Source organism: Pan troglodytes, chromosome 10 (genome assembly GCF_028858775.2).
Source record: "Pan troglodytes isolate AG18354 chromosome 10, NHGRI_mPanTro3-v2.0_pri, whole genome shotgun sequence".
In the NCBI taxonomy this organism is placed as follows: Eukaryota; Metazoa; Chordata; class Mammalia; order Primates; family Hominidae; genus Pan; species Pan troglodytes.
In genome coordinates, this window is record NC_072408.2 from 20685965 (window position 1) to 20712756 (window position 26792).

The 26792-nt window shown below is 42.6% G+C and overlaps 1 protein-coding gene across 3 annotated transcripts in view; it reads right to left on the bottom strand.

Annotated features, from left to right (window-relative positions):
- Positions 1–637: 637 nt before the first annotated feature.
- The window catches only part of GRIN2B (glutamate ionotropic receptor NMDA type subunit 2B), a 439528-nt gene continuing 413373 nt past the window's right edge, over positions 638–26792 (bottom strand). For all 3 annotated transcript variants that reach the window (XM_016922999.4, XM_528744.7, XM_016923000.4), the window contains 2 exons: positions 24942–25180; positions 638–22556 (listed from right to left, as the gene is read on the bottom strand). In XM_016922999.4, coding sequence (XP_016778488.1) covers positions 20700–22556; positions 24942–25180 — 2096 coding nt within the window. In that variant the 3' untranslated portion in view covers positions 638–20699. The remainder of the gene's footprint in view (positions 22557–24941; positions 25181–26792) is intronic.

The window sequence follows — 26792 nt, forward strand, 5'->3', positions numbered from 1 at the left end:
CTTTTAAAGACTTTCATTCATTTCCATGCTCCTGTCCCACTGTTTCTGTCACAGAAGAAAATACAAAATCAAAATGATCTGTCAGAGAAAACTTTCATTTAGCAGAATTGGGCAGAAGCAAAGTTGCTTTCCAATCCTTTTTATTTGATTTTTTTTTTAAAGATGAACAAGGGGTAAGGTAAGTAAGAACAAATAATTATGACCCCCCCCCCCACAACGAGACTAGCTTAGTTGGGAACTTTAGAAAGGACAAGATTTCCTGTGAAAATGTGTACTTTCCAGGATAAATAGTCAAAATGTGGTCTCAATCCAGGATAACATTTGTTGACATCTATAAAAACATGTTGTGGCCTATCACAATTAGCAGTGGGGTTTTTAGTAGAAGTTAAAAAAGCAAATATCAGGACTGAGGAAGAGGTACCAGAGTTCCATGTGCTGCCATCAAGTCCCTGCCCCGGGCACTTGCAGCATCACCACCTCAATCTGACATAGAGACCATTAGGGCCAACCCCAAATGCCCACAGCCTCGCTTAGGGCAATCACCACGAGAAGCCCAAGACCCCCAGTCCCTCTTATCACTTGGACTTTCATCCCCAGATACCCATGCACATCTCCCATCTCAGCTCATTTCCCTTCCTTTACCAACTCCCAAATCCTGCCTAAGAATCAGTGGTTCATCACCAGCCACAACCCTGGCAATTCCTTTCCTCTTGCTCTTACAGAAACCTGGCTCCTCTTTGAGGACCCTGAATCACTCCCAGGTGGTGAGCATTTCCACTTGCACCTTCCTCATGCCCTGGGGCCTGGAGGTGGAGATGCCCTTCTTGCCCCTCATTGCCATTCCAGACCATCCTCCCTCCTTTTTAAAAAAAATACCATGCAACAACAATAAAATCCAGCTTTGATGCATATCAGACTAGGCTAGCTGCACCCCTTACTTGATGCAATGATTGAAATGTTCTCGAATCACTCTCCCTCATTCCTGTCATAATTTATATTCCTATCATATGGAAGTCAACATTTTGTTGACTTCAATATCTATATAATTCCCATATCTTGGCCTCTCAGTTCCTTGACCCCTGCTCCTTCTATAACCTTTTCCTCTATCTTATCTCAGCCCACCACCCCAACAACAGACCCCCAAACCACCAATAACTGCAAGCCCTCCATAACCTCAAGCATCCACCTCTCCAACCCACCTCCTAATTTCTAGGTTATTGCTTCTGACTCACTAATTGAGTGATCCCAGCTTGAATCTCAATCCTCTGCCTCTAATATGCTTCATTGTTCCTCCTTCCCTAAAAATCCTCACTTTCCTCTACACCCAGCTTAGATTCCATGACCAAACATTATAGTTAACGCACTGCAGTTGCCCTTGACTCCACATCTCTTGCTTTCATTATATTCACCTGGTTATACCCCAACCCTGTTCCAATCTGACTTGCCACCCTGTTTAAGCAGCTGAAGGTGACTGAAGAAAACAAATTTCTTTAAACTCATGATCATAAGAACTCAAATAATTCCTTTGTGCCCCCTAGCATGTCTCCTATATTTTTGGTGTCTCCGACATTTTTGTTCTCACTCTTCCTGCCGGATGGCTATATGACTCATTCATGCTTTCTTCCTTCCAAAACCTCCAATACTCTTCCCCTATACTCACTCTTAACTGATGAACTCCTTTCATAGTTTACTAAAAATCAATCAGAAAAAGCATACTCCCATTATCCCATTTACCAGCCCACTTGCATCTGTGCCCAAATGCACTATCTCCCTGCTATTAATACAAACAAACCTGGTTAGTCCCCTGAAGCCAGTCCCTCTATGTATGTATTGAATCCCATGCCCTCTCACTTCATCAAAGACATTACTCCAGCAATTGTCCTCTCTCCCTAGGCATCATCAATTTTTCCTTTCTCCTGGATTAGTCTTGTCAACATAAAATGGGCTGTTATTTTTCCCATCTTAAAAAAAGAAGTCCCTCCCTGGGCGTCACATTCTCTATGATCTGCTATTTCCATGTCCTCTTTACAGCCAAACTCCTAAAGCATTGCCTATTCCTGTTGTCTCTACCTCCTCTCCTTCCCCTCTTTCTTGAATCCATCCCATCATGCTTTTGCCCCCACCAGTCCACTGAAACAGCTCTCTTCCAGGTCATCAATGGGATGACCTCCATGTTTCCAGATAGTCTTATCCTATTCAATAATAGTACTTGCTTTACCCATTAACCACTCCTCCCATTGCTGGTCCCTTCTCATCTCCTGGAGCTTTGAACAATCCTCCACCCTGGGCCTCAGTCTAGAGAATTCTCTTCTGTCGCTACTCATTCTCTAGTTTCAGTATCATGGCTTCAAATACCAACCAAACGCATACAAATTTTAAATATGTATCTTCAGGCTATACATTTTCCCTGAACTCCAGGTCCATATATCTAATTGCCTAATCATCATTTCTACTTGCAACATCTGTAGACACCTTAAACTATAAGGCTTTCCTTCCCAGTCAGCCTCACCTGCAGGATTCCTGTCTTACACTAATGGCAACTCCAAACTTTCAATAGCTCAGGCCAAACATTCTAAGGTTATTCTTAAGATTTTTCTTTCTCTTATTCAATGTCTAATTCATCAGCAAACTGTGTGATATCGATTCTTTAAAACATTTCTGGAATCCAACTGCTTCTTATCACCTCCCCTGCTAACATCATGGCCCAAGCAACTATGATCTCTTACCAGGATTATTGCAAGAGCTTCCTAACCGGTCTTTCAGCCACTTCCATTGTCTGCCCTCTCACAGTATACTCTCAACACAGCAGTCCCAAAGCTTCCTCTTCAACTGAAGTCAGAGCATATCACTCTATGCTCAGAACCTTCTAGCAACTTCTCATCTTGCTCTTGGTAAAAGCCAAATCCTGACAGTGTCCTACAAGGCCCTACCTGACTTGCATTATTGCCCCCTCTCTGACCTCACCTCTCATACTCACCTTCTGCCTCATTGGCCTCTCGGCTCTTCCTCAAGTTTGCCAAACATTTGGTTTGACAGCAGGGCCTTTGCAATTGCTTTCTCTTTGCCTTTGCATAGAAAGCCCCAAGTCTCACTCCCTCATTTCCTCTAAACCTTTACTTAAATGTCATCTTTGCTTACTCAAAAGTAGCAACCCCACACCCATCCTATCATCTATCCCCCTTAATCTGCCTCATTTTTCTGCATGACACTTTGCACTATCTGACATGAGATCTATTGATTTGCTTTTTTGTCCATTTCTTCTCATCAACATACAAACTTCAAGAGGGTATGGACTTTGTGTGGTTCGTTCTTATATTCCAGCACCTAGAACAGCCTGGCATGGGTTTCCACTCAATAAATATCAACATGGATAAGTCATTTATCCAAAACATGCTCTGAAGCCACAGACCAAATATCCCCAAAATAAGAGCTCCAGTAAACAAAACAATGCAAGCAAAGAAACAACTTCTCCCCCAAAACCTGGATATTTATTCTAAGTGTTTATAAATTTTAACCAATGGCAAGTGCAGAGCTCACTTTTCATGATTTTTCTGGTTTGAGAATTGTCCTTGGGTTAATTATTATTTTTAATAGGTAAGAAAAAAGTTACTCTGAGTTTCATCAATATATGGCACTTTGTCCCTCCTCTCCCCTGCGGCCTAACTCCCAAATCCCCTTCAGCTATAGTGAAATACACAGACGCTGAATATTTGGGAGGATTACTTAACGTTTTAGCTTTCCTGGTTTGCTTAGAACATATGATCTACTACCCGCCAGTAATATTTTATAGCTTAGAAGATCATGTCTGAGTCAGTAAATTCCATGTTAATATGTGTAAGACTCAGGATTAAATCAATCTGTAAAATGCCTATTTGTAATCGAATCTAGCAATTTTCTTCCTGAAGTAAACAGTAATCACATTAACAACCTAGTGATTTCACTGGAGATGGGAAGATATAATTTTATTTAACAGATTTTCTCTCTCAGAGGTGACCTAACTTTGTGATCCAAAATCATTCCAATATTGAAAAAAAAAAGGTTCAGCTGACTCCATTCCCCTGATATATTCAGTTCTCAGTGCCCCTTGGCTTCCCAATTTAAGTCAATGTAATCACAATGCACACAAGGCTCTTCCACTCAGAATCTTCTTGACTGGAGAATGGAAATCATTGGAGAGGGGCTGCCCTAAAGGTTTGTAGACAAGGTTTTGAAGAAGCGAGCTACAATGCTTATCAATGTCTGTCTGGAAGAAAGCCTACATCTCTTTCTAAAGCCAGCCTGTCACCATTTCTGAGCCATCAATGGCAGCACAGCCTCTCCTTCTGCCAGAGCTCACAGGGAATGACAAATCTCTGAGGGAATACACCAGAGCATCTGGATGTGGGTGTCATCGTCTCTTCACCACCAAACCATTCTACCCCAATTTCCCTCTTCTTTGTTTCTAGATTATTTTTTTTTCAACTCAGTGAAGAACATTTTTCAGAACCAAGCTTTTTGTGTGCTTGTCACTGAATCTATTTCCCATTCAACCTTCTGTTTCTCATTCCAATAGACACACAATATTAATGGTTAAAAATAACATGCAACAACTCACTGGGTGAGAAATTTAGAAACACTTGCCTCCTATGAACCCAGGGCCAAGGGGAGCTGAGGATAGTGTCACATTACCAGCATGTTCAAGCTAGACATCCTCCATCACAAAGGGCTTGTGCCTTGAAATAAATTTAAAAAGAGAGAACAAGAAAAGCCACAAAATACCTCCACATACACAACAGGCATCTCGACCAAAGCACCAGGACACATGCTCAGAGGTGGCTTAATATTCCAGAGCACATCCCTCTCCACTAAGAGGCACTCACTATCCCAGCACTTGATCTTGAGTTGAAGCACTCAGAACAAGACCTCATTTGCCTGCTTGTCATTCTTTCTCCAACTTCCTAAGTTAAAAAATGATGAGAAAACCATGAAAAATTACTGTCAAGGGTTTCTTTTAACAGTCTGATAGTTTAGATAAGAATACAGTTTAAGGGATATATCCCATTTTCATAGGAAAGGAAAGTCGGGGAGGGGAGCCAAAAACATGAAGGGGAACCAGGAGAGCTGCCAGGAGGCTGGGAGGTGAGGAAGGGTTTCCAAGTAAGGAGCTTGGAAGGTTCTCAAAGATAAAACCCACTTTGCAGTGGCTAAAAATATAAGTATTTTGGTCTATTTTATATTATAGCTGTCTTTCCTTTTGTGAAGCACCAACCACTGAAATTCATTTTGGAATCATGGCCACCCAGAAGAGGAAAGGGGTGATCATGTGTCTCAAAGAAGAGATAACTTTGAGGGAGAGGATGAAAACTGCAAAGACCCTTGGGATTAAATGAAATCTGCTGATTCTACTCTTTTTTCATGAATTTCTATATGATATTTAGCAATTAGAATGTTTGACTGGCAATGGCCAGGTAGATTTCACCATTATGTAACAAAGAGAATAAAAAAGAAAGGAAAGGAGAAAACAATAATTGGCCTAGGAGATGGGAGTTTTGTTCTTGGTCTTATTTGTCTCCCTAGGAGAAGCAGCTCTTGTCCATCCAAAGGTGAACAGAAGACTCTGCAGAGCATAATGTTGCTATGGCTTGTTTTACTGAAGTAAAGACACTGTAAATCTCAAAAATACTCCAACTTCCCTGATTCGTTTGGAAGTTATTGGGCATCTGCATTTTCCCAGGAGACTTCTCTCCACATTGTCGCAGTGTTGAAACTCTGAGATAAGAATTCCTTTCCCATCTTCTAACTTCCACCCAGATATCTGGCTTCTGTCAATAGGCCTTACCCAAACAGGGTTATGTATATGTATGTATGTATGTGTGTGTGTGTGTGTGTGTGTGTGTGTATATATATATATATATATATATATTTTTTTTTTTTTTTTCTTTCTGAAAGCTACAGAAGAGACCACGGAGATGTGTGAGCTGCCAAGGTGCCAATGATCAAATAGAGAAGTCTAGCTTGGAAATAAATCAAAACCATCAGAGGAATTACATTCCACCCCTAGGCTCAGTGGGAAAGAGTTTAAGTTCATGTGGATCTTGCTGTTCAGGAGCAAGCTCTGGGCTCTAAAATTGAGCTTATCTTCTCTGTCTTTCATAGGATAGCTAAGCACCCATGCCCCCTAAGGGATACTTGAAATAGGAAGATATCTTTATGTTGTGTATACTCGGTTTAGTGGCTTCAGTCTTGTGCAGATATAGATTTTCTTTGTAAGACTTCCTCCATTGGCCACTATGGTACAGCTCAGAAAAGCTGAACTTTTCATTTCTATTTTAATATTTAATACTAAGTACAAGAGCTCTGTGGTTTCAATCAAATAATTCTCCATTCATGCCCTCAGAGTCCCCAAGAATCCTGCTATTTTCCCACCTCCCCCTGATGAATATAGGTGTAGCAGAAGACAGGGAGTGGTCATCTTAGGGGAATAAGATGCTCCAAATACTCATCAGCTGTTGGCCCTGTGACCCGTTTTTCAGGATCATCATGATCCAGGTATCTGTAATGACACTCGTGAAAAAGATGAAGTCACCACGGAGTCAAGGTAGAAATAGCTACTGCCCCTCTCTCTTAGCTTACTATGATAACACGATTTTATGTGAATTATTGGGAGGCAAAAGGACAAGGGAAAAATGAGATTTGTAATAGGCTTGATTTTTTTTTAGCTTAAAAAATTAGTCTAGTGCCCACCTCCTCCCCCCATCTTCATGCATGGGAATAAAAGCTACCTCCTCCGTTTCCTCTGATCATCTGAAACCAGCCTCCTGAACCAGGCTCGGGGGATCAGTACACTCTGAAGTTGATGGTATAGAAGACTCCTCACTCATTCATCTTAGGACTTTTCCATCTTCCTACCTCCTCTCCTATCTTCCCTCTAGGGCTAGGAAGGACTGGTAAAAAAAAAAAAAGTTACTCTACATTAAGCAGGACACTAGAGCTCTTTCACTGTTTTTGGTATAAGCATAATGCTGTGAGCCAAAATTTCTTCTGCAGCCCAAACTAAAGATACTAAAATCTTTGGAAAGATGGATTATATCCTGAGCTTGATATCATTCATAAGTGAACAGGTGGGTTGTAAGAGAAGGTTGTTGCAAGATTCTCTGATCTGCGGGTGCTTAATAAATAATACACCATTGCAACCTTGTGACAAAATCAAGGTCTCATAAGTATTCTCAGGAGACTATTAATTTTGGAGCCCCCATGCTTCCCTTTCTTCAGGATTTTGGCAGGCAGTAATTATTTATTATTGGTCTGGGGGCTATAGGTTCTTTCTTCAAGAATTCATTGTGTATGTGAACTGCCTTATATTTTTCTGTTCAGAACTAACTTATGCCTTAATCCTAGAATCAGGCTTGTATGTTTGAACTTAATTAGACAGAGGTGCCCAGAAAAAGATGTAAGGGGCTCTCCCTTGAGGCTGCCCTGCTCACTGTGGGCTGACCAAAACTACTGACACCTTCGGAGTATCATGACTCCCCTGCACACGTTCCTGAAGGCTCTTTTGCCATGTAGCACTCTGGAAGAAATCCTCTGTCCCAGTTTATTCTTGAGCTTTTTATTTATGTGGATTACATGCTACCTAAAAAAAATTTTAATAATAAAAAATTATTCACAATATCTTACCCTATAGAATTCAAAAACATTTTTATTTGACCAAGTTTTCTTCACCGTGGAAACCTCTCTAACCTTTCTGATTTTCAAATTTTTGCTTTCTTCTTGCTCTTTTTGACTTGTCTCTGTAGATGTATGTGGAGTGTGTGTGTGTGTCTACAAAGGGAAATTTCATAGATAAGATTTGGCTACATCAGCTGCCTAGATTTCGTGACTTTTCTCCACTGCTAGATGCTGAAAACCTACAGTGGGGGCAGACAATTCAGGCAGCATTACTCGCTGAGCTAGACTGAGAGTTAGAAATTTGGACAAGTTTTGGTTCAGCCAAGTTTTGGTTCTGTCAAGAATTTTCTGTATAATCTTACTTTTGGCTAATTATCCAATTTTGTGCTTTGACTTCTCATCTGTAAAATGGAAAGATGATCTTATTTCCAAGTCAAAGGAGGTTATTTGGAGAAGTGGTTATGGTAAATTCTCCTGTATTCACATACCAACTACTGTGATTTACTCAGAATGTACCATAGGCTAAGTGTGGTGGAGCCTAATGGGTTGCTGGTTATCCTAGAAACTCCACCATTCCCCAAGGAGGGGAGCAGAGGCAGGCTAGAACTGCAGGAGCTCAGTGCCTCTTTACATGGGAATAAGCTAAAAATGCTCAAGAAATGACTCTTCAGATTTCTATGTGACCCATTTCTCGTGCCTGTTACCAAGAAATAACCAAAGTGAATGCGCTGATCACTGAAGGTGTGCAAGAGTCTCAGGAGGAATCCTGTCATAAAGAATATGTATGTATCTAAGCAACAGGACTGTCTGTTCTCAGTAGAATGACTTCTGCTTCTCCATCCTCTTAGAACCAACCCATCAACAGGACCTTATGGATTCCACCAGGTCAAATAGGACAGTTAGCAGGATAACTATGTTGCTCTACCACAAAGAAAATGCTGCCTTCACATAAAGCCTCTTTTCTGTAATCCAAGATGTCCAGCTATGTACAGCAGGCCCCATCCTAGTCATTAAAATGCAGTGGGATTGACTGTGCTAGACTGATTGGGCTCGGGTTTGGAAACATTAAGTACCATGCACGTGTTCGAGCTCTGTGCTCACTCAACTTCTCATCCTAACATTGTTTGTGTTTTGAGGATGGGCTGCTCAGAGTCAACTCAGGATAAGTATACCTCAAGATGAATAAATTGAGAAAGAGAAGTAAAGAATGCAAGAGATGAAAAGTTAGTGAAGGGAAACACAGCTGTAAGTGCCCTCATTGACTTCCAAATGCATTTATATCAAAGAAAGGGTGATTTTACTACTTCATGTTTTTCTCAGTAAGAGTTCCACCTGGATGCTTCACTATCCTCCTTGCTTCCTGCCTATGTGAAACCTTGATATTTTTCTTGTTCCTGACCCTGGGAGAGAGAGAACAGATAAATTATTGAATCCGTGAAGGCATTTATCCCTATTCCTTGAGAATAGGGATTCTCAAGGAATTCTCTTATCCTTATTCCTCCCATTGAGAACAGACCTCTCCACCTCTGCTCATGATGTTTCCAAGAAGAGATGTGGGCACATGTGCGAATATGTATGTATCTAAGCAACAGGACTGTCTGTTCTCAGGGGGACTGGCTTCTGCTTCTCCATCCTCTTAGTACCAGTCCATCAACAGGACCTTAGAAGGCCACATGGATTCCACAGGGTAAAATGGGAAAATGAAGACAATAACTAGGTTGTTCCATCACAAAGAACATGCTGCCTTCACATGAAGGCTGAATATTTCTGTCAAACCTTGAGGGATCCATGATCCACAAGCCAGGTAGAGCAAAGAGAAAACACTGGCTGCATAAATTATGATATGTCTCTTTATCCCATTCTAAATGAACACTTTCATCTACCATAACATGATTGACATAGGAAATTTGGATCTATTTGTTAAGATTGTGTGTGTGCATTAGGGAGGTACATAGGCATCAGAATGCTCATGGCAAAGAGATCAAATTCTGTGTAGTTGTGCTGTTAGGGTGAATATCTGAGAGCAAAGTATAAACTACTGAGAGTATAACTCAGCCAGAGGCAACCTAATGGCCAGGTCTCTGGTTTGCAGAGGGTTCTTATGTCATGGTCAAAGGGAGCATTAAAATAGCCATTGATTTCAAAAGAAAATCAATTACAATTAAAATGTGACAATGACAGTTAACTGCAAGACTGTTCTGAATAGGGCTGAAGTTTTAGGCAGGCATGTTTTGTTTCATTTCGAAAAACAAAACAATCCCCTCTGGAAACAGGTAATATACTTATCCTAGAGGAGCAGGCAGCTCAACAAATTCGCATTCCTGTGGCCTCTTCCCCTGACGCTGTTCTCCTGTCAGATTTCAGAGACTATGAATCTCTTACTGCAAGGGGGACAGATGGAGTCACAGCCTGGTGGCCTAAATTCTGTGGGTAAGGGTGGTGTGATAAGTCACTCCCTCTGCCCAGGGTGATGATCAAGGGCTCCTTGGGTGCTGTAATCTGAAGGACCTGGGCAGGAATGACATGGGGCCAGGTTCCTTGTGGATATCAGGACTTCACATATAAGGTTGCATTCAGGTTCCTCACTCATCTCAGCTTTGGTCCTTGCTCTTTCAAGGTTCCCTACTTTCCAAAGCTATCATTGAAGCCAGTAACCAAGGGGGAACCATGTGCCTCACATGTCAGCTTCTGGCTTTATTGGTGACACAAAAGGAAGCTCCAGTGTAGACTTCCTGTTCTTTTCCTTCCTCATATCCTCCCTTTCCTTTTATGGGTATTTGTAGGCAAAATAATTGACATGAACAGTTCATGGCTAAAATGCCTAGAATTTTGGTCCATTTATTGGCCCAAATGAGATTCATGAACGTCCTTCATGAGGATGGCTATCTTCCTACCCTCCCACCAGCTGTTTACCAGACGATTTGTTTCATCAGCTAAAAAAAAAAGTCTCATAGTATAATGAAATGGGTTTTTCTCTAAAATATTAACTATTCTCATTTTCAGGAGCAAGGCTATCTAGACCCAATAGGACTTTTGAAGAGCAAAATTATCTCTCTAGACTTATATTTTAATTTTCACTAGGTATCTCCCAAGTTGTCACAAGTTTTGCCCTACCTTGCCAATAATAATTGTCCTACCCACTCCTGTCTCAATGAAGAGTGGACTTTCTTCGCTTTTTTTAAAAAAAGAGACTTGTCACTGCCTGTAACTTATTTGAGTTCAGTTCTCTATAGTATGCTTTAAATTAGCACACAGTGGCAGAAGATGCCTCCCAAAGGGGAATAATTCATAGCCAATGGCATAATGAGATTTACAGAGAAGGCTGGCCAGGAGAAGGAACGGAAACATTATCGGTTACCAGAGCAGCTGAAGTGAAAGGACAGTACGAGCTCCAAGAGTTTCTTCAGAGGGACAGAGACTGACACTGGCTAGAAAGAATGATCGATTGCTAAGTAGAGGCAAGAGAGGAGGAGGAAGGGTTAACAGGGCTTCAAGAATACAGGGACCAGAGGATAAGGGAGGGCCATAAGGTCAGAAGTGATGTTGTCTCCCCCTGAGGTAATGAATCCCTTTATATTTACAGAGAAAGGAGTAGTTTAGAGACTAGCATTCTCTCTGAGCCAGCTCATTCAAATCCTAACTTACTTTCATTGTAAATATACAGATAAGAGGTAAAGTGCTCAATTACCTCAACTCTTATCCTCCCTTTTGGAGAAGTGATCCTGTAGACAAAGCCTCAGAAAGGGTGAGAAGCCAAAGAACTCAGGAAAGAAATGAAATATAAAGACAAGGTGGTGACCAGCACAGACAGTTCCCCCAAGGCCACAAATGTGGAAGTAGCGTGTAGTGAAATACAGTGGTCCTGTTGGACCACCACCTGGGGTCTACAAGGCTGTGTGATTAGTGAGCCAGAACTGTGACAAGGTTCTTTTGGTGTTGCAAGTGTTAAAAAAGAAGCTAAATATTGGATCACAGATCAGTCCCAGCATGGATCAGGTTATTAGAGACTCAATCTTGGTAGTAAAGTGTCTGGATACAAGCTCTACCCAAAGCATCTGAAAAGTTGATACCTAAAATTTGATCAATATCCTTCATAGTTTCTCCCTCTGTCACTTACTTGAACACAGGTAGTGTTCCAAGTACACTTTCCTAACCATAAAACAGTCCAAAACAACTTCAAAGGACAAAGCACTTAGAAAAAGGACAAAGCACTTAGAAACATCCAGATTCCATTTGAAATAATGAACTGTATACATGTAGTATATACATGTGATTGTGTGTGCAGATATATATAGAGAAACTGGGGGGATTCATCCTTAGGTGCTACTGCAGATACAAATGGGCAAAATAAAGTGACTCCTTCTCAATTATAATTTATAATAATATCAAATATTTACTAATGCCTTTCATATACAAGGCACTCTGTTTAGTGCTACAGGAGATAAAAAGATTTAAAAATACATGGCCCTGAACACAGGGAGCTTATGCTGTAGCAGGAGAGATGAGATGTATAACCAAATACCTATGAAATAAGATGGCCCATGATAGCTGCCACTAGGGAGACACAACGAAAGTGTTATGGGCATTCATAAAATGCCTAAAATTATTTTCTGAATGGAAGATAAAGAAGTTGTTCTGGTCTTTGAAGACTTATATAGAGGGAATGGATATTATTCAAGAAGGGAGTGAGATGGGAGATAGGAAGGAGAGTATTTTGGACAAAGGGAACAGTTTAAGGGAAGACACAAGTGGGAAAACAAGCTGGTAGGGAAAGGTGAACAAATGTTATTCAGCTTGTCTGGATTATGGGACACACACATAGTCAAGTAACAAGAAATTATTGCTGGCAGACTACGGCAAGTGAAGCCCACTGAAGGTTGTTTCTTGATCTGAAGAATGACATCTGATTTATATTTAGGAAGTGAGTACTGACAAGAGTAGATTCAAATAAAAAATATTGGAACAATGCTAAAAGACGCTGAAATAATCCAGACTAGAAGGAAGGGTCTGAATGAAAAGGAAAGACTGGAAACCTTAGGGGGAAGAATTAGTAGGCTTTTCAAATCTTTAGATATGCAGGATGAAGAAAATGGAGGAGGCAAAAGTGCCTGAAAAGCTTGAGTTCGGTGATGGAAGACATGGTGATACCATTAAGCAAAAGGAGGAACTTGCTGATTATGTTGGTTTGCAGCAATGGTTTTGGATATTTGAGTCAAGATGAAGTTGAGTGTTCAGAAGGTGACTGGAAGTATGTGTATGAAGGAAAAGCAAAAGGTAGGGGCTAAAAGTGAAGATTTGGGATTCATCTTCATTCAAAGAGTTATTGAAATCATAGAAGACAGAAAGATTGCTACAGAAGCATTAAGATAAGGAGAAGAGGGTCAAGCTCAGATATACCATGGCAAGTCAATGCTAAGGAGATAAGAGGAAGAGCAGGAACCAATGAGGTTAGAGGACCAGAGAACTAAGATTAAAACCAGAATGTATTGCCTCCCAATGGTAATTGTCAATGAGGTTGAAGAGCAGGGTAAGTAAAGAAAAAAGGCTATTGACTTTTGTAACAAGAACTTCATTGGAACGTTGCCTGAGAGTAGTTTCAGAAGAGTGGTAGGGTGTAGCCCATTGATGAAGCCATGAGCATAAGGTGAGGAAGTGGAGAAAGAAAGACTACCCTTTTGAGAAGTTGGGAAGTGAAAAGATAGCGATAGGACAGAAATCCAAGAGTCAAATTGGATTGAGAGATTTGTCTTTAGAGATAGTTGTAGGACGGGTGTTTTTGAGATAGTTGCAGGTAGATGTGTGGAAGGAATTAAAGATGCAAAAGAGAGAAATACAATTGGCTGGAGAGCACCTCAGAAGAGGTCAGAGCATAGGGAAGAGGAGCACTTGGTTGGGAGAAAGGATGGAAAAGATGTGTGAAAGACAAGAGAAATCTACAGGCAGAGAGGACAGCATATGTGAGGATTCAATAATCAGATTTTCTTGTGAACACAGTAGGAAAGATTGCCTGTTGAAAGACAGGACATGAACATGAAAGGAAAATAAAACAAATTTATCAAGCACAGAATGTGACACTGAGTCAACATTGGAGAAATTAAAAAGTCCAAGTGAGTAGGCTTCAGGTGAGGTTAAATTGATTGAATTTGTGCTCTTCACATAGGTTTAAGACTTGCTCTTCTTGGGGATGCAATGAATGACAAGGGGATGGGATGCAGTTAGCTAAGCATGGTTGGTGTAGTGAGATGGCAAGAGGAAAAAGGAATTGCCAGTGAGAATATTGCTAATGTGGGTAAATACAGGGTTAGACCAAAGAGGGAATTCAATGAGGCCTGATGGATTTATGGACCAGAACAACAGAGGGGTCTTGAAGGAAGGAAGATATAGAAAAGGCAAGGTTGTGGTTAGAGAGGAAATCCCAGAGTTTTAGCTCTGGGAGGTGTAATAATTTCAAAAGAATAAGTCCAGGCCTGGCCATGACATGGGAAGCTGAATCTCTGCTATGTTTTTTCAAATAGCATAATGGATATCTTTGACTCCTACCCTGAAACCAGAAAATATTAAACTTGCATGTATAATCATACAAATGTATGCATACCTATTTATACATACATTTACATATTTTATACTTATGCTTTCATATATTCTACGTGAGTACAATATACTCCATTTTGAAACCTTTTATATCATTCACAGAACTAGCCTAGGGACATAGTACGTGCACAATAGACGTTGGTTTAATTAAACTCACATATTTAACCAGAGAGCTTTTATTTTTTTCTCCTGCATAGTACTAGAATCTGCTCCACCCCCTAAATCACAACATTAAAATAATTACCGATAAAAGAGTTCAGGTTTAAAGTGTGGAAACCTAATCTTTAAAATAACAGTTTAAATTGGGCTTAGTGTTGTGCTTTTTAATTGTACCTTAATTCTTGCACTGAGTTCTTTCACCTTCTCCAAAACACAGATTCTACACACCAGAGTGCCAAGGCTCTGAGGAATTCTACTCATCTACTCTGCTTTTCACCTTCAGTTCTTTCAGGAGCCCTTAACCACATAATCACCCCAGCAATTATATTCAAAGCATGAAGCAGCTCCAGAAACTCACTGTACGGAGCTCTTGAGAGATGTAGAGAGAAATGTGGAAGATTTCTAACTTTCCCTACTTATTCCCAGTACTGCTATTCTAACCCATTACTCTGAACAAAATTCTTTTTTCTTGCTTCAATATTGTAAATGAGAAGCCCTAAACTTCACAGTTCTCTCCAAGGCATGAAAGTAGCAGCACTGGCTTTCAATTTAAGGTTTTGGGTGAGGGCCTTTGTCATGGGAATAGATAGGCTATCTCTTCTAAGTCATAGAGCTCACAGGGCCACTGTGTGACTGAATCAATGTGGTTGGAATGAGTTGAGGGTGGGATGTTCTCAGATATCCTATGATTTTATACAATACTGCAACCCCACCCCCCAAACTAGAATAGAATGCTAGATTCAGATCAATATTAGACATGCTCCGACTGACTAATCTGCCATTTTAGTGTCATCCCAAACATCTGCTAGGCCTAAGAAACAATTGCCCCCCAGGTTAAGTAGCACCTGAGGTCATAAGTGGCTCTTTTACCAGATAACAGGGCACCCCCTATGGAGGTGGAAATTATAGGATATAGACCAACTCAGCTAATTGGAAGATTAATTAAACTGGGACAGAAACCAGACAATGACAGTAAATTTTATTGTATCATTAATTCAATTTGATTTTTCTAGCTGCCTACTCAGTAACATATAATGGAGGAGAAGCATCACTCTTCTATTTTCTATGGAAAGAATCATAGTTCTCAACCTGCCCTACAAGATACTGAATTTAGAAATTCATAAATTATACACTCATATGATTGTGTATTGAAAATAATTCCTAACCAGGAGTCCTATTTAGGTGTCACATGAGGCTTAAATAAAAGCAGGTGGAGGCCAAAATATGGTTTAAATGTCTTTGCCATCTAGAACCTGTATCCTTGTTCCCTACTCTATTGCTCTCAGTGCTCTCTGCTCCCTTCCTCTTCTCTTGTATCATAACTTATTCCCAGGAAAAGAAGTGAGATTCCTAATGTAAATTAGGTGATTAAATGTATACATCCCTAATATGGCTTAATATGTCACCTTTCCTGGGATTACTTTCATTCGAATGACAGACAGCTCAGCTCAGTGCTAAAGCAACAAATCTGTGTGGGAAGGCGGTAGTTGCAGTGGGGTGGGAAATGAAAAAGACCTTTTCAGGACCTTCAACACACCATGGACCACATAGCATACATAAGGCCAGACCCATCCCAGTGTGACTATTCACTTTTCAGCTGCTTCTCCTCCATGAAGAGCTCCTTAAACAGGAGGAAAAGTCTCTGACACCCAAGTGAAGAAAGCAAAAGCTCTGCTGTAGTGTGTAGCAGCCTACTGAGCATGTATTTCCTATATGGCTTTGGGCTCAGAGAGCACATAAGGTATGGCCACAGTCCCTGGAAATGCTGAATGCATTCATCAATATCACTGCAGTGACATCATTTATGCACACATCTGAATCATTCCTAACATACAAAAACAGACATTCACAGGGTGTCAAGCAATGACAGGGCCTTTTTAGAGAGATGATGATTGAAAGAATAAAGTGAGTTCTGGAATAGTTTTTCCAAAAGCTTATTGCCCAAACAATCTGGTTATTCTGTCTCTAAATCTTGAACTAACTAACTAAAAACCGACCAAAAAAAAAAAAAAAAAAGAACCAAAGAAACCTAGTTCTTAGTGACATGTGCAGGTGACCAGCACTCTGCAGAGAATTCTCCCTTGGGCAACTCCTGATGGCCACGGAAGACCGGGTGGGTGATAGTCACTTAACTGTATAGACAACTCCTACTGTATCATGTCATACATGCGTTTTTGGCACTACTGACACCAGCAACATTTAATGGAATCATTTGGGATTTTCCCCTCAATCACAACATGGCTGTGGCCAGTGCAGGGAAATACATGAAGGATGTTTCCCAAGTTCTGGCTGAGGATAAACAGTGACAGATTTTGAAATAACAAAGTCCACTGTACATGCATCACTTTGAAGGGTGTGCAAAGTCTCGACTCAGGCAAATTCAAGGGTCAGATTATTGTCAGTGGAAATGCTGAGATTTAAGCATTGCCACTGAAAGGAGTTCATACAGGACCACACTCACCAACCACTTCTGCAATGGAAGGGAATGATAGAGGGTACAAAGAGAGAAAGCATGGATTCTGAAGAACATGGGAATATTAGGTGCTCCTGAGGGTATCTGAGGAATCTCACAGTTTTGGATGGATTGGGTGTTGTTTCATACCCATCTGTGATATAGATTGGGCTTATAGCTGAATTCTTCCTCATGCATTTTACTTGCTTGTTATTCTGGAATTAAGTAACATCTAGATTTTAACAATGCCCAGCCTTCCTTTCTTTAAGTTTTCTTAAGCAGACCATGAGTAACTTAGTCCCAATGCAAATATCCAGTTGAAGAAAAGCAACCAATTGGGGCCAAATAAGTTTAGAAAAATAAAATTATCCAGCTAACAGCTTTTATGATGGGAGGATAGGAAAAAATGTCGTGAATATACTGGGTAAATGGATTTGGAAATTTTATCCTGTGATAGAGGCTGCCAACCTCCACAAAGCCAACAGTCTAGGAAAAGAAGTTCTATTTGTCTGGTTAACCCAAGGCCAGATTATGAACACCTGGCTCGAGGCCAGTAGCACCTTCCTGATGGCAGTAATGAGGACAAGGCAAATAAAGAGCCGCTATTGGCACCATTGCTCACATACCCACCCTCCCACGTCTAAACCTAACTTCAGCAGTCTTGCTAAGGGAATCATCTCACCACTGAGTTTTTAGTGGATCCCATCATCTTTTCTAGAAAAGCATGCAACTTTGTAAGACACATATCCAGCACTACCTCTCTGTGACCAGATATCACATGCTTCAAAAAGTAGAGTTAGTGGAGATTTTTCCACGTGTGTTTGCCAGGCTGATTTCTGAGGGTGGAGATGGGGTAGGGAGTGAGTCAGCGCCCAGGTCCTAAAGAAGACTCAGATGACTGAGATGATTGTTTCAGCATCAGAGGAGGCCGCTGGGAGATTTCTCAGGATTGAGCTTCCTGAAACCTTTCAGTCACGCCAAGAATGGGAAGTTAATTTGACCTTAATTCTGTTTAAGCCCTTTTGGGAATCTTTCCTACCCTAGGTACTGACAGAGGAAATATGGTGCCACCAGCCTGTCTTTGTGTGGAATGTGGTAACCTAGGGTCTACCTAGAAGATAGGAGTCAGACCTGGGGTTTGCTTAGAGCCAAACTGAACCCTATGTAAAACCCTGGCCAAAGTGCATGAACATTTCTCACAAACCAGTAAGAAGACTGGTTTTCTGGGGGGGGATGGACACAATTACTTTCCCCTGGCTTTTTCACCATAGTGGCCTCCATGGGCATTCACTTTTTCCAGACACCCTGAAGCAAAAGCCATACAAAACAATTCCCCCAATGGAAAATGAAAACCCATAACAAAACACTTTTTCCCTCTCATTCCCATCCCCACCCCACTCCCTCCAGCCCAACACCCTGAATACTCACAAGAGAACACTTTATCTATACAAAATTAATTAGAAAACAAAATATTTACATATGAAATAAACACCATCTTGATTTCTGTTGCCAGCGGAGACTGAAAGAGCTCCCTTGGTTCTAGATTGCTGTTCGCTAGGTTAGTTGGTTTGGTTTTTTTGTTTGAAAGGGGTGAGGTAAGAGGAAGATGAGGGGGTGAGTCCCTGACCCCTGGACAGAATCAGGGTGAAGCAGTGTTTACGTGGCCCTTCGCCTTCTTCCTCCTGGAGGTGCCTCACGCCCTCTGTCCTCTCTCAGTCTTTCCTGTTATCTAAGGTAAAGCACTCCGTGCTCCTCTCTCCAAATCTGTGAGAGGTTCAGCCCCTTGCCCCCATGTTCATTTTAGAAAGAAAACAAAGCTTTACAAGGCCTTCAGTTGGCTTTAAAATGAAAGATACTGAGGTAAAAATCAAGGAGGAGGGTTGGGGACAGCAGTCAAGGGCGGGATGAGGAAGGGTCACGAGTGAGGGCAAACGGGCGAAGATCAGCCCTGGAGGGAGTGACTTGAAGAGACATGGCAGCTTCCTTCCAGAGGAGGATGAGCACCTTTCTGGTTTATGTGTCCTGTGTGCAACATGGCAATCCTGCAGTCAAGCTTCCACACAGACCCGGGGCTCTCTGGATGCCACCCTGTGTAGGGGAGGATGGCAGGACAGTGGAACTGACCCATAGAATAGCCCTACCGCAAGTTTCAGGACCGGCAGTGACACATATTCATTTCCCTTCTCAATTTTCCAATGTTAAGTGAAGGGAGCATCAGTTCTGCCGGTACCCTCATCCCCGGAGTTTTATACATGTATATCTTTTTTTATTCCTCAATGGTACAATCTGAGAGGGAAACAAGGTGTTGCAGGAAGGTAGAAGGGCTTCTACCAAGAGTGTTCACTCTGGGCTCAAGTCACATTCCCAGGGAGCCAGGCCCAAAGAGGTGGTGGAGGGTTCCCCTCTGCCCCCGTCTCCCATTTCCAAGTCTCTTCCCCTCTTTTCGTACCTCCAGAGCTGCACTCATGGAGTGCAGCTCATTTCTCTTAAATGTCAAGCTCACTTCTCTTAACTGTCTGCTCTGTAGCAGTTGTAATCAGTTTTGGGGGGAAGAAGCCTGCTCTTCTAGCTTCAGGTTAAGTAAGAAGGGATCAAAGCATTGGAAACATCCCCCTCTCTCACTTACCCTACCATACACGACTCCTTACTTCTTCAAAGGTGGCTTCGTTCTTCCCCAAACCTTGGCCAGTGGAGAGTCTAAATGCTCAAAAGAGCTTTGTAGAATCTTTTGCTCCCAAGTGTGGGCAAAAGAATCATGGCTGTGAAAATTCTGTTTCCCTTTAGCCTTCCTGGAAAGTTCTTGGTTCAAACTGGTTGAAACAATTGCCAACCACTGAGGACTTGTTTATGTACCTTGCTCTTGCAGGATTGCTCACCACCTTTTTTTGTTTAGACCACAGAATCTTCTTTATCAAGAATTTTCATTCTCCTTATTCAAGAAGGATGAAGGGAGACACAGCCAAAATTCAGGTAACACATGGCCATCTCTGTCTGTATATAAGCCAAACAATCACACTGCTTGGGGATATTGAAAGAAACAATAGAAAGAGTCAAGGTTGCCTTCTCTTGAGGCACCTGACTACACGTGGGTGCAAGTGTGCATGAACACACATGCATGCACAATCCACCTGCTCTTGTCCCCAAGGCACCGTGGGACACTATCATAACGTACTTTCCAGTTTGTTCAAGAATCCACTCTGCCACCAATGACCTTTTGTTCTGTTCACCACCACTATCGAGTCTCATGGGGTTGAAGCAAGCATTTTTTGGCTTATATATAAACACAAATGGCCTCCCAACCTCTGCTTGGCACATGATTCCTAGACAGATGTCATCTAAGCAGCATGAATTTAGCCAGAGCCTCTTTCCTTTCACAAGCAGTGTGCTAAATGGTCTCACATAGATGCTTTTGCTTCCTCACCTAAATGAAAAGATCAGTTTGGGAAAAGCTACCTTTGTGCTCACATAGCCTCTTTTTGGTTCTCCCAGCTTCACTCAAAGAGGATATCAAGGAGCTCTTCCACACCAGGAGGAAGCCCGCATGCAGCCCTTCCTTTCTCCGCTCTACCCTCCCCTGCTGAGAGGGCCCATGGCATCATCTCATGGGAACAGGAATGGCTGAAGCAGCGGGGGGAAGAAGGAGAGAACTGTGAAAAGGAGGAGAGATGGTGCTGGTCACCAGGGTTGCCCTCAGTAGGAACCAGAACTCCAGGATCCCATAAATAAATTAAAACAACAAGAAAGGAGCAAATGGGAACCAAGTTCACCCCCGTCACCCTCCGTGACATGCGCATCACACGACCCACAGCCTTACCCTCCCGTACCCACCTTAACCTCTCTGTTCCCTCACTCAGACATCAGACTCAATACTAGAAAGTTTCTCATAAACATGCCCATTGCTGGAGCCATTGAAAGCCCTGGGGTTTTTGTTGTTAGGCACACAGGGGTTGGACTGGTTCCCTATACAGATGTCCTTCTGGAAACGGGCTGGCACGGCCCCATGAAGGGCCGAGACCACCGGCTTGTTGGTGACAAGGGCCCGGAAGTCCGGCCTGGCTTTCGACGCCCCCGCCACCGTGGGCTGCCTGAAGAAGTAGGATTTGCTGCCATGGAGCAAGCACTGGTCGTCCCCAAAAGTGGGGATGAAAGGGTTTTGCGTGACCCGGTCAGGGTAGAGCGACTTGCTGAGCATGTAGCCGCCGCCGGGGTTGTTGTGGTGGTGATGTCCGGCAGTGGGCACTGAGGACTTGTTGTTGGCAAAGGTGCTCTCGCCAGCTGACATCTCAAACATGTGGGCGTAGGGGCTCCCATCCATGAATCGGCCCTTGTCTTTCAGGCTTACGCTGCGCGGGGCCAGGGCGGCTTCTTCCTTCTGCAGGTCCACGAAGGTGTCGTAGGAGTGCTGCCGGCGCAGTTTGTTCCGGGTCTTCTTCTGGGCCTTGGAATTAGTCGGGCTCTGAGGGTACTTAGTGGTGGAGGCGTTTGACGTCACCGCCACTGGGGCAGCCGGCTGGTCCAGTTCCTGCAGGGAGTTGTCCTCGCTGATGTCATACAGGTTGCCTGCTTTCTTGCAAGCCTCACACCGGATGCACGCCTGCCTGCCCGAGTTCTGACCCGTCACCGTCGTGGAGTAGTTGTGCAGCTTGGAGGGACAGCTGCGGCAGAAGTTGCCCCCGGACCGGTCCTCCCACTCCACGTTGGTCAGGTTCTTCTCCCAAGGTGCAGGTACCCCGCTGACCACGCCGTGTTTGTCGCCCGTCCCGTGCTTGATGTGAGACCTGTTGGTACAGGGCCCTCCTCCACTGACGGAGTCGCGCTTAAAGTCATCACTCCGCTCCTTGTAGATGTCGGTCAGGTCCACGTGCTCCCAGTGGGGTGAATTCTCCTTTGTTCGGAACTGGTCCAGGTAGAAGTCCCGTAGCCCTTCCTTGTCCCTGAAGTAGCGCTTGTGGTCAGGGGAGCGGGGCGGTCGGCGACGGTAGGCCAGCTCGATCTCGTCAAACTCTCTGCGGGACTTGGCCGAGGCAGGCCGCTTCTTCAGGCTGTCCTTATATTGCTGCTTACGCCTCTTGGCGGCATTGCCCTCGATGTTCCCATAGGTGACGGTGTGGGTTGAGATGTCAGAGACATCGGAGCGGATCAAGTCGTCGTGGCCACTGTAGCGGTCGCTCTTGAAGGAGAATTTGCCGTACAGGTCACTGAGCTGGCTGTGCTTGGAGGAGGGGAGGCCGATGTCCAGGGGCTTCTTGCTGATGGACCTGGACTGGGTGGTGAAGGGTGGGTTGTCACAGTCGTAGAGCCCATCGATGGAGCTGGCACTGCCAATACTATGGGGCCGGTGGTGATGGTGGTAGTGATCTTGGTACACGTTGCTGTCCTTCAGCTGCAGGTTCCCGAACGTTCTCTCTACCTCACTGATGTAGTCACTGAAGAGGTTCTCCTCACAGGGCGGGTTGTTGTAGGATTTGCAGTCAGAATGCGTGAAGCTGCGGCGGTGCTCTGAGATGTCATAGACGGATGACTCCCGTCGGATGAAGTCCAGGGCGCTCTGCGGTGAGCCATTCACACCAGACAGGTTAGCCATGTTCTTGGCCGTGCGCAGCAGGCGCAGGATGTTGGAGTGTGTGTTGTTCATGGTTGCGGTGGGGGAGTTCATTACAGACTGGCGCTCCTCGATCGCCACCCCATGGATGCAGCTGTAGATACCCTGAAGCAAGAATGGAGGGACAGGTTAGATCTCCAGAGAGGCTAGAAATGACCACAAAAAACACTCTCCCACCAATAATTGCTCCAACTGGATAAGAAAAAGGGAAAGCATGAAGCGAATAGTCTAATATACTATTAGATGTGGCTAGAAGTTTGCCTAATTTATACCCCTAAATTTGGTGACTGTCATGTGGTGAGCTGAGGTCAGTGACCTGGCCATCAGAGGGGGGGGCATGGCCCCACCCAGTAACTTGAGCAAAGGGACTGGAATCATAAGATATGGCATTTTTGCCTCAGCTTCACTGTTGACTTACCGTGGTTTTCTATGCCTAGATTTTCACATCTTAAAAATGAGGCCATGATATCAACCCACAGCAAAAAATATCATCAGCCTCCTGGAAATAAACGGCCATGTTCTATGGACACTGAGGTTGCTCTGCTGTGGCTGGGCCACACCTGGCTGACAGTAAAGCACAGGGGAGCTCAGTAGCTTACAACTGTCACCCTTTTCTAGCTCTGACAAATTTTAAGCAGGTTTAGAATTTTGGTCACCAAATAACAGCTGAGCAATTCTCTTCTTGAGCCAAGCATGAACAAAATTCACAGAAAGAGAGAATTAGCAAGCCCTGGGGTCAAAGAAGGATTTTTCTCCTGCTGTGTTCTACACTGTGGGAGGGAAGAATTGGGAAAAACAGCCAGTACTAAATAGGAATAAATAACTCCCTTGTTGAATTCTCTCATTTATTCTCTCTTTAGCTCCTGTTTTCCTTCTTATACTTTCTCACTCACTTAATATTATCATCAATAATTAACATCTTAACAAATTAGTATTGATCAAGAGCTCCCTGTGTACAGCTCTTTGTACAGGGCTTTGAAGGACACCGTGCAGGAGAGGCAGTGGGCTGGGTTCCTGGAGGGCTCAGTATGTTTGATTCTAAAGTCAAGCCAACCTCCTTCTCACATCTTGTTCCCTGCCTGGAAAGGTGGACAAACTTGGAACTTTTCCCCCTGGCTAGGGAAAGCATATGAAAAGAGGTTGTTTGAATTGTGTCATTATAACAAATGGGACTAATTTGCAAAGGGAAGTTGTCTCCGTGGATGGGAATGAGAGGGGAGAGGGTTAGAAGAATCGTAGCGAAATGGGAAAGAAGAAAGGTTTAGACAAGGTAAGTCTCATTGTCTCACAGGGCATCAGCAAGATGGAAGATCTTCAAGGTAAGGTTATTCCACTTTCCCAGTTCTTCTAACCCTTCCTGATTAAGCTCAAGAGAAAATTCCAAGCCTTTTTTCCTCTATAGAGGCATTGATCGTGTCAAAGGATTATAAATGGGGTTTTTATTACACATCACCAGCTCCCATGGCTTCTGGTGTTCCCCTATCTGAGATCTTAGGGAAGGGCTACCAAGGAAGCAACATGGCTTAGGGATCATCACCACCCCAAGTTCCAGCCTCCTGTTCTGAGCTCACCTGATGGCCTGAATTAACTCACAGCCAGAAAGGACACGGAGAAATTGTTCTCTATCAGTAAAATACTATAGGAAAATGATGAAAAGATGAAATAATTTAACGAGAAATCAATTTTCTCATTAATACAAAAGTCCATTTGAGTCAAAGTTGGTTGGCCATATCTGGAACCTAGACCTTCATTCTAAAAGGACATTTGAGTTCACCTCTCATGAATTAGTCTCTCCACTTTATTAACAAAACCAAAAGAAGCTCACTTTTTAAAAAAACTTCTCCCTGTGACCTGTTCATACATAAAACTGTCTTCCTAGTGTCTCATTTTAGACTAGGAATGAAGAGGAGACCTAAATAAAGAATGACCTAAGAGTTTTACTCTTGCTCCAACTAGGGAAGTTTCTGGAATGTAAATTTCTTATGAGTCAGAGCTTATTTCTAAAGGTTCTGTTAAGCTCTTCAACTCTCCATAACCAACACATGGCTAAAACATAGAGTGAAACAACTAATAATATACCTTTGTATGTTAAAATAAGAGAGATATGTTACATATGATTATTTAAATAGAAATGTACATTTTTAAAGGATTAGATAGTTAATACAATTTATACAGAACCAACTAATGGTGATGAAAGACATTTGGTAAAAAGCCAAATTTTCCATTTTGACAGATCTGTCAGTTCTTACAGAGAACCAACTGCCCAAATCCCACACAGAAAGCTGTTTCTTGAAGGAAATCTAGTATCACCCACTTTTCTGAGCCACTTGCAATCATATCACACAAACTCCTGAGAAAACATACATGATGTGGTTTCTTGCTTGAGCAACATGGGGGTGGAGATAGTGTCCTCTTGGTTCTCTCTGCTTTGCAAAGTGCTAGGCTAAGCTGTCCCTAACAAGCTTTAGGCATTTAAATCAAAACACTTACTCTGCTGATGGAGAAGACCATGCCAGGCTTGCCAGAACAGACACCCATAAAGCAATGTCGGAACTGCCAATAGAAAAGGTGTTCGCAGATGAAGGTGATGAGGCTGAGAGCCATGGCCGCCCCCAACATGTAGAAGACCCCTGCCATGTTGTCAATGTCCAGCTGGCTGCTCATGACCTCATTCTTCTCATTGTGACAAATGCCAGTGAGCCAGAGAGCTTCCAGTTCTTCCATCTCCCCTGGGGAAAGGACAGAGAAGGAAAATGGATAAAAAGAGGAGACAGGAAAGGAGCAGAGAAAAGGGAAAAAGAGGGGTATTGAGCAAGAAAGAGAAAGATACGTGACATAAAAAGAGACAAGGAGACAAAAAGAAAGGAAATGAATAAAGTTAACAGTAATCTTATTAATGCCATTACATATTAATTCATCAACGTACTTAGTAAGCATTCAATAAAAACTTCACGTGAGTACCGCAGGTGATATGAACACATGGGACGTTGCTCCCGCTCTCCATTATCTAGCCTGTATAAATTGGCATATAAATAATCACAATGACAAGCTGTCTGCAGGTAACAAGAGTCCAAATTGGTGACAGTAATTCTGTGGATGGCATGGCCAGTGGGTTTTCGTGAAGTAAGTAGGAGTTGGAAGTGGGCATGCTGGATGGATGAATTTTAATTTACATTGTACTAAAAGGCACTCCAGGCAGCAGGAATAGTATGGTCGGTGGGAACACACAAGGCTTGTTTAAGTAAAGGCATGCAGAACAGTTCAAACAGAAAAAGGTATAGTAGGCAAAAGAAGCTGAATAAAAAAGAGTGATGTAAGAGTGCTGAAGATCTGAGTATCAGATTAAGCATTCTGTACTTTATATTATAGACAGTGGGGAATAACATAATCAAACGAGTGATTCAGAAAATTGCCCTTAAAATTGTGCAAAGCAGATTGGGTAGGGAGAAGACAAGCAGAGAGAGATGGGCAGAGAGATTGATTGATTCCCTAGGGCCCCTCAGATTTACTGATCTCTTGTTGAAGAAAATAAAGAGCAAAGAGGAGTAAGCTTGGATAAAATAAGACCCCCAAATTCAGACTTGCCTTCTTTACACATTGTTTAATGGTGCTTTGATCACTAACTCATGTCAGATTTCAATGACCTTTTTCCACTTCACCAGATGCTAGGAAGTAGGAGGAAGTAGGAAGAGGTCCCAGACAAAAGGAAAGTAAAAGAAACCATGTGCCCTAGAATGCATCTAATTCTAGACAAGCAAAATTCTGAAAATCTCATGGAGAAAATTGCCTATTCCCATAGTTCTAGTTTGGCTAAAAAATTGAACTTTGCTTGCATAATCTGACTAAAGTTTTGGCAACTTTTGCAAATCATCTGTTTCTCATGGATACAGTCTCCATTATTGCCTTTGAGTGACAGCTACACTAAAATTACAGAAGCTCTTATACCAAAATGGCTTGGTAACACTCCAGCTAAAACATCCTCCTGTTTCCAATGTTAATCAAATCACTTTTCCCTTATTTTTTTGATCAAACTATGATTCTCCTAACTAGTGGAGCAGACAACTTCACCTGGATTCTAAAAATCCACCTGTGGTCTTCTGCTTCTGATCTCATCCTTAACAGCAAAGCTGCAGACATAATTGAGATAGCCACTTGGCTGATGGCTGGTGAAGCCAACTAGGGTCTGGCTGCTCATCCACAACTGAGTTAGTTTCTGTAATGCTAACAGAAACAGTAGTTTCTTTGTACAATAAAGTGAAGAGGGATGCAGAAGACAGGAATATAATGAAACAGAAGATGAGATTTTTTTCAACTCAAGTTGGTGGTTCAGTCTGCTGCCAG